Consider the following 9,250-nt stretch of genomic DNA (forward strand, 5'->3'; position numbering starts at 1 on the left):
TGATGAAGCCTATTGGACAAGGTGCAGATCAAGGATAATGTGTGGATCAGCATGAAGGCCCAGGTAAAGGTGCAGATCAGGGACAAGGTGTAGATCAGCATGGAGGCCCAGGTAAAGGTGCAGATCAGGGACAAGGTGCAGGTCAGGGACAAGGTGTGGATCAGCATGGAAGCCCAGGTAAAGGTGCAGATCAGGGCCAATGTGTACATCAGGGCCAAGGTGCAGATCGGCATGAAGGCCCAGGCCAAAGTGCAGATCAGGGTCAAGGTGCAGATCAGGGCCAATGTGTAGATCAGGGCCAAGGTGCAGATCAGCATGAAGGCCAGAGCCATGGTGCGGATCAAGGCCAAGGTACGGTTCAGAGCCAAGGTGCGGATCAGGGACAAGGTGTGGATCAGCATGAAGACCCAAACCATGAAGGTGCAGATCAGGGCCAAGGTGCAAATCAGATTGAAGGCCCGAGCCAAGGTGCGGTTCAGGGCCAAGGTGCGGTTCAGGGCCAAGGTGCGGTTCAGCGTTAAGGGGCAGATCAGGACCAATGTGTAGATCAGGCCCAAGGTGCAGATCAGCATGAAGGCCCAAGCCAAGGTGCGGATCAGAGCCAAGGTGCACATCGGTATGAAGGCCCAAGCCAAGGTGCGGATCAGGTCCAAGGTGCAGATCAGCATGAAGGCCCAAGCCATGGTGCGTATCAAGGACAAGGTACGGTTCAGAGCCAAGGTGCTGATCAGGGACAAGGTGCGGATCAGCATGAAGGTGCAGATCAAGGCCAAGGTGCAGATCAAGGCCAAGGTACAGATCAGCATGAAGGCCCAGGCTATGGTGTGGATCAAGGCCAGGGTGCGGATAAGGGACAAGGTGCGGATCAGAATGAAGGCCCAAATCAAGGTGTGGATCAGGGGCAAGGTTCAGATCAGCGACAAGGTGCGGATCAGCATGAAGGCCCAGGCAAAGGTGCGGATCAGGGGCAAGGTGCAGATCAGGGGCAAGGTGCAGATCACGGGCAAGGTGCGAATCAGGGCCAAGGTGCGGATCATCATGAAGGCCCAGGCAAAGGTGCAGATCAGGGCAGGGTGCGATTCGGGCCAAGGTGCGGATCAGCATGAAGGCCCAGGGCAAGGTGTCGATCAGAGCCAAGGTGCAGATCAGTGAAAAGGTGCGGATATGGTAGACAAATTGGATGTCAAAACAAAGATTATCTGTAGTAGTGGACGTGCCAGAGATAAATATGTATTTTTTTTTAGCAGTGTAAACGAGGTGAAATGAATTATAAGGCTATTGTTGAATTGAAAAGATCGATTGAGAAAACTGTGAAATCGGAAGTATATTGAGCAACTTGGAATTCAAATAGAAGTATTGGTATCAAAACATATATCGAAGTATGAGCATTAATTGAAAGCTGGAGAAATTAAGTAAAACATGGACAAGGTAGTGATAATAGCCTTGATAAGTAAAGTAAAGAGAAATATTCCGAATTTCGGAACAAAATATATCAATTTAGACGGCTGCTACTTTGTTACTTTGCATGACCTCTACTTTGCGGCCTGTAGAACTATTTTTCACCTTAGATGAGATTCAGCAACATGAAAACTATATCAATTGTAATCAGAACACTCCACCAATATTCCATTAACATAAAATGAAAGCCATCAAACATTTAGTGTTACAGGCCATATTATTCCTGAAGATTTTATTCCTGTTTCTTTCAAGAAAATTATCATATTTTTTATACATAAATCACAAGATTTGATAAAAGATTTATATGTTATATATTGGTATCAATTATATTACACTTTGTAGGAGATAGTCGACGCACCTCGCATGGTTTACTATACGCAAAATTTGCAACGTTCCTTCGGCCATATCTGTACTTGCTTTATATCTTCTTATTCTAGCTAGTGCTTGCTTCTTTTTTTTTCCTATCTTGCTATCCAGCATTTTCTAAAATTTTCTTCGGTAACAGTATAGTTGTATAACATAGAATTACTTTTTCATTGGATGTCCCCACAGGCCCCTGGCATTTAGCCAACACCCATAAATCTAATCAATTATATTTATGAATTTTGATAAGTTGTATTAAATGATCTTATCGAAGTACTTCCTCAAATTCTTAAACACACTGCAAATTCTTAAACAATTTCGTGTACATATAAAATTTCTGTAAGGTATGAGATATGCTTATCAATATTAAGAGGCTCTGGAAATAAGATCGTCAATAGAGATATCCTCTGCATAAATCACCAGAAAAAAAATCGTCTAGGAAGAGGAATCATAACCTATACAAAAACTTTCTCGATGTAGATAACCTCTGCATATGTTGATAAAGGTATCCTCTGCAAAATAATATTTTTGATCAAGGTACCCTCTGCAAAAGATATTGTTGATTAAGGTATCCTCTGCAAAAGATATTGTTGATTAAGGTATCCTCTGCAAAAGATATTGTTGATAAATGTATCCTCTGCCAAAGATATTGTTGATAAAGGTATCCTCTGCCAAAGATATTGTTGATAAAGGTATCCTCTGTCAAAGATATTGTTGATTAAGGTATCCTCTGCAAAAGATGATGATTAAGGTATCCTCTGCAAAAGATGTTGTTGATTAAGATATCCTCTGCAAAAGATGATGTTGATTAAGGTGGCCTCTGCAGAAGATGTTGTCGATTACGGTAGCCTCTGCAGAAGATTTTGTCAATTAGGGTAACCTCTGTTTATGATGTCGTCGATTAAGGTAACCTCTGCAAAATGTCTTAGATTAAAGTAACCTCAGCAGATGTCGTCAATTAAGACAGTCTACTAATAATGTCATTAAGATCTTTTTTTTATGGAAATAAATAACACAGCAGAAGATATGGTCTACAGAGATAACCTCTATAAAAGATCTAGCCAATAGAGATAACTGCAGAAGATGGAAGGGATTGATACAATCTTCACTCAAGATATCTTTGATGGAGAGAACCTTTACTTAAGACATTATAGTGGCCTCTACAGAATACTTCATAAATAGACTCGACCCCAGCAGAAGGCATAGTCCATTGAGATAACCGCTGCAATCGTAGATGGAGATACCCTTGCTTCACAGGGTAATGGCCTCTTGCAAACTAGAATTCATGCGCCATGGCCAATGAAGGTGTGATTAATGGAGATGCCATCTGCAAGAACTTGGTCAATGAAAAGGGTACCTCTGCAGAAGACTTAACCAATATGGATAACCTAGTATATGATCTGATATATGGAGATAACCTCTGCAATGAGCAAACTTTTATCCAGATATTGTCGCTGATGGAGAAAACTTGCAACCGTTGTGATTTAACAACTTTGCAATGTGAGCAGATGTACCCACTGAAATGTGCAAAGACATGAAAAAAATAATTTACCCAATTAGCAACTTGTAATGATGGTGGTATATCCAATCGGCAACTTACAATGATGGCGATGTACCATCGGCAGCTTACAGTGATGGCGATGTACCCACTTTAATGCAGCTAATGTACCCAGTCTGTAACAAGTGATTGTAATGTACCCACTGTGCAGTGTACCCACTCTGCAACGGACAAGTACCCACTCCACAACATCATTAATGATGTACCCACTGCAATTTGCAAATATACCAATATATCCAATCTGCAAAATTTGAAGACAGCGATAAAACCACTAATGTCAATGATATACACATTGCAAGATGCTATGACAGCAATGTACCCACCGTAATGTGCAACGATGGTAATGTACCCAATGTAATGTTAAATTACTATGTTGCATTCTCTCAGAAATATGCAATAATGACTATATATCAATTGCAATGAGGGTAATGTACCAATTTCAAAGAGGGCAATGTACCTATTGCAACGAGGAAAATGTACCATTCCTTCACTAAGCTATGTGTACCCGCTGCATCATGCGATGATAAGAAAATGCCCACTGTAACAGCAGCAGTGTACCCACTCAGCCATGGTGGCAATGTACCCACTCAGCCATGGTGGCAATGTACCCACTCAGCCATGGTGGCAATGTACCCACTCAGCCATGGTGGCAATGTACCCACTCAGCCATGATGCCAATGTACCCACTCAGCCATGACGGCAATGTACCCACTCAGCCATGACGGCAATGTACCCACACAGCAATAACAGCAATGTACCCAAACAGCAATGACAGCAATCTATCCACTCTGTAATGATGGCGATCAAGCCAATTTGTAATGACGATGGTCTAACCACTGTGCTATGTATATGATATACAATCAACCCCTGTTGTTAACGGATTCTGTCTTCCAGGACTCTGTCAATTTACAGCTTCCATCTTTGCAGATTCGTTCATTCGTTGCTCAGACATCCATATAGCAAGTTAGATACAAATGAACGTATTGGCAGTGCTTTTCATGGCCTGACATATTCGAACAGGCCATGCGCCTTTGGACCCAGTGTCTTTATTGTAGTTTCCTTCACAATTCACAACACGCCATCTTTCACTGCCTTGGTCTTTCTCTTTGGTAGTCTCTCAGCACATCCGTATCTCCTGCTATTCTTTGTGAAAGCATCGTGTGGTTTTACTTTCTCAAAATCATGACCTCAAGAGAGCTGCTTCATCTTCTGAAGGCTCTGCTATGCGACAGAAAAAGATCATGACTCTTGAGGACAAGGTTAAATTCCTTTAAGTGCAGTGAAGCGATACCGTATGCTGCCGTAGGACAACTACTTTTGGCATTTAACAAATGACCGTGAGATGCATCAAGAACAATGCAAAGAAAATTGCTGCTGTCATGGCTGTCAGTGCCCCACGCAATGCGAAGGTTGTATTGAAAATAAAAGAAAATGGCATGATCCAAATGGAAAATGTACTGTATCTGTGGATCGAGGATCAGTATTGCAGGGAAATAGCTATTGACTCTTATTTCATCATGCTCCGGAGAAGCAAAGTCTCTTCTCTGCCCTTTTGCACAAGCTGAATCTGGCAGTCTACCAATCAAGATTCCCCATCCCTCCATATGCCTTTCTAAGCCAGCAAAGACTGGTTTGACACGTTAAAACTTTGAAATTACAAGGGAGTCAGTCTCTGCAGACTATGAGTTGGGCGAGCTTCAGAACACTATTGTGGAGGAAAGGTTCAAGCCGAAACAAGTTTACAATATGGATGGAACTGGTAAGCTTATGAACTTCAAATAAAATTCTTAAATATATGCTTCCTTGATTTAAATTGTTAAAGTGGTACGAATGCTTAATGTTAAACTTTGGTGTAATTAGTATAAGAATTCAAGTTTTAATTTTGAACAAGTTTTTGAACATTTATCAGTAAATAATTGTTTTCTTGATTTAAATTGCTGCGGCTTACCGTATGTAAGCTTAACTTAAATGTTAATAAGCGTATGTACTATACAAATAGATATTTAATTAAATTATGTAATTAGTTTTATTTCACTTGTGTAATTATACTAGTTATAGTATTGTTAGTACTATATACATAGTATTCATATATAATATTTTTATTACTTCACAGGTTTTTTGGAAGATGATGATTCCGAAGACATATAGCATAGTAGGAACACTATGCTCACGATTTCAAGGTAGCAAAGGCCAGGTAGGCTGTTGATGTAAATTTTTTGGGAGTTATCTAATTTTAATGCATGTAATTTTTTAGAATTTTTGGTTGTTTATTGAAGAAAAAATATACGTTGCATTATCTGACATAACTGCAATTTACGAAATATTACAAAACCACATTCTAATAATTGTGCCTTATCTGTGTTCCCCAGGATTGTGCACTTTGATTTTGGTTGAAACAATGTAGGACATCTTATTTGCTATGACTTTTTAATAAGTCAATAAAGCCCTGTACACCTCGCTGGAACATAAATTCACTACTGTTGTACTGGATGCACAGTAAGGAGTGGACAATGAGCAAGCTCTTCCTAAACTGGTTTCATTACTGCTTCGTGCCGGAGGTTTAGCAATATTAGCCAAACATAGGGTGGGAGTTAGAGGTCCTGCTTCCCCATGAAAATTTTCCCGCACACTCTTCTTCCATCCAGGCATCCAGGTATTGAATCCTAATGTGGAAGTGGTGTTCTTTCCTCTGAACACCATTGTGCTCATCCAGGCGATGAGCCAGAGCATAATAAAAAGACTCCAAGGTTCGTGACAGCAATTGAGTGATGGTGCAACTCTATGAAGCCATGGATAATTACCCTGACCTGGATGTTATGCAGGACCTATTGGAAGCAATTCATGATCACAAACTGTCTGTGTACTGTTGAGGAATCATTCCAGGATGTCAGGCCAGAGTCTGTGATGTTTACTGGAAACGTCTGTGGCCAGAATGCGTGAAAGTCTTTGCCAGTTTTAGTCACAATGAAGCTTTCCAACAAAATGTCAAGAATGATTTGACCTTCTGAAGGAATGTGAAGTTGAAGGCTTCGAGGAAGTGGCTAAAGATGATGTCAAGGAATTACAGTACTTGATATCCATGACGAAGAGTTGACTGGGGAGGACCTGGCTGAATTTGTCCATTTAACACATAAGGAAAAGAAGGCCAATGAACCTGACAAGGAGGACAAAGGCATCTCGCTCAAGAAGTTGACCGAAATGTTATGGATGAACGAAGATTTAAAGAAATAGCCCTACAGCATTCACCTTCAAGGGTGCATGACATGAAGTTCATGAGTTCTATGAATGAGAGTTTTGCAGCCCTCAAGATGAGATGAAAAAGGCAGCAAAGCAGCTTCCCATCACATTGATTTTCATAACTCATATAAAAATTCCACCACTGCCTCCTCCTCCAACCACTGAGCCCCATCACATCCTCCTCCAACCAGTGAGCCAACATCACATCCTCCTCCTACCATCTTCCAGCCAAATATTAAATCCAAATGTGCATTTGGTGTTCTTTCCTCTGAACACTAATGTCCTCATCTAGGCAATGGGCCGGAGCATAATCAATAGCTTCAAAGCTCGTTACAGCAGACGAGTAATGATGTAACTCTAAGAATCCAGGGATAATGACTCTGACCTGGATGTTATCAAGGGCCTATTGGAAGCAGTTCACGATCACAAACTGTCTGCTGTTGAGGAATAATTCCAGGATGTCGGGCCAGAAACTGAAGGTTTATTAGAAACTCCTGTTACCAGGATGTGTGAAGAGATTTGCCAGCTTTTAGTCCTGATGAAGCCTTCCAACAGAATGTCAAAAGATTTGACCTTCTCAAGGAATGTGAAGTCAAAGACTTTGAAGAAGTGGTTGAGGATTATGTCTTGGAATTGCTTGATAGCCATGAAAAAAGAGCTGACTAAGGAGGACCTAGCTAAATTAGTGTATTTAACAAATGAAGAAAAGGAGGAGGTCAATGAACCAGACAAGGAGGACGAGGGCATCTGGCTCGAGAAATTAGCAGAGATGTTATAGCTGTTCGAAGATTTATAGCAATAGGCCTACAGCCTTCACCTTTCAAGGGTGGGTGCCATGAACTTCATGAGTTCTATGGATGAGGGTTTTACAGCCCAAAAGATGAGATGAAGAAGGCAGGAAAGGAGCTCCCCTTCAAGATTTTTTTATACCTCGTGTACAACTTCCACTATCACCTCCTCCTCCGACCACTGAGCCGCCATCACCTCCTCCTCCGACCACTGAGCCACCATCACCTCCTCCTCCGACCAATGAGCCGCCATCACCTCCTCCTCAAACCACTGAGCTGCCATCACCACCACTTCCTCCGACCCCTGAGCCACCATCACCACCTCTTCCTCCGACCCCTGAGCCGCCATCACCACCTCCTCCTCCGACCCCTGAGCCGCCATCACCACCTCCTCCTCCGACCCCTGACCCGCCATCACCACCTCCTCCGACGACCCCTGACCCGCCATCACCACCTCCTCCGACGACCCCTGACCCGCCATCACCACCTCTTCCTCTGACCCCTGATCCGCCATCACCACCTCTTCCTCCGACCCCTGACCCGCCATCACCACCTCTTCCTCCGACACCTGAGCCGCCTTCACCACCTCTTCCTCCGACCACTGAGCCGCCATCACCACCTCTTCCTCCGACCAAACCACCGAGCCACCATCACCACCTCATCCTCCAACCAAACCTCTGAGCCGCCATCACCGCCTCCTCCTCCAAAAAAAACCACTGAGCTGCCATCACCGCCACCTCCTCCAACCAAACCACTGAACCGCCATCACCCCCTCCACCTCCAACCAAACCCTCTGAGCTGCTGCCATCACCTCCTCCTCCTCCAACCAAACCTCTGAGCTGCCACCATTACCACCTCCTCCTCCAACCAAACCCTCTGAGCCGCTGCCATCACCACCACCACCACTACCACCTCCTCCAACCAAACCCTCTGAGCCGCCGCCATCACCACCACCACCACCACCACCACCTCCTCCTCCACCACCACCACCAACACCACCTCCTCCTCCTCCTCCTCCAACCAAACCCTCTGAGCCACTGCCATCACCACCACCACCACCACCACCTCCTCCTCCTCCAACAAAACCTTCTGACCCACTGCCATCACCACCACCACCTCCTCCAACCAAACCCTCTGAGCTGCCGCCATCACCACCAATACCACCTCCACATCCTCCTCCAACCAAAACCTCTGAGCTGCCGCCATCATCACCACCACCACCACCACCACCTCCTCCTCCTCCTCCTCCTCCTCCAACCAAACCCTCTGAGCCACCACCATCACCACCACCACCACCACCACCTCCTCCTCCTCCAACAAAACCCTCTGATCCGCTGCCATCACCACCACCACCTCGTCCAATCAAACCCTCTGAGCTGCCACCATCACCACCAAAACCACCTCCACATCCTCCTCCAACCAAACCCTCTGAGCTGCCGCCATCACCACCACCACCACCACCACCACCAATACCTCCTCCTCCAACCCAATCCTCTTAGCCGCCGCCATCACCACCACCACCACCATCACCACCACCTCCTCCTCCAACCAAACCCTCTAACACATCACCACCTCCAATCAAACTCTCTGAGCCGCCGCCATCACCACCACCCCCACCAACACCTACTCCTACTCCAACCAAACCCTCTGCGCCACTGCCATCACTACCACTCCAGCCACCACCACAACCTCCTCCTCCAACCAAACCCTCTGAGCCGGTGCCATCACCACAACCACCACCAATACCACCACCTCCTCCTCAAATTAAACCCTCAGAGCCGCCACCACCACCACAACCACCACCACCACCACCTCCACCTCCACCACCACCACCACCACCTCCACC

At 44.8% G+C, this 9,250-nt stretch overlaps 1 protein-coding gene across 1 annotated transcript; it reads left to right on the top strand.

Moving 5' to 3' along the window:
* The first annotated feature begins 570 nt into the window (after positions 1-570).
* LOC137649231 (large ribosomal subunit protein eL29-like) lies at positions 571-1,152 on the top strand. Its single transcript, XM_068382217.1, has one exon. It carries the CDS (start codon positions 571-573, stop codon positions 1,150-1,152), a length of 582 nt encoding a protein of 193 aa, XP_068238318.1.
* Positions 1,153-9,250: the final 8,098 nt, after the last annotated feature.

This window comes from Palaemon carinicauda, chromosome 11, assembly GCF_036898095.1.
Source record: "Palaemon carinicauda isolate YSFRI2023 chromosome 11, ASM3689809v2, whole genome shotgun sequence".
Taxonomy (NCBI): Eukaryota; Metazoa; Arthropoda; class Malacostraca; order Decapoda; family Palaemonidae; genus Palaemon; species Palaemon carinicauda.

What these genes read in the sequence shown, in the direction of transcription:
- LOC137649231 (XM_068382217.1), top strand. Translation starts at nt 571, where the DNA reads ATGAAGGCCCAAGCCAAGGTGCGGATCAGAGCCAAGGTGCACATCGGT.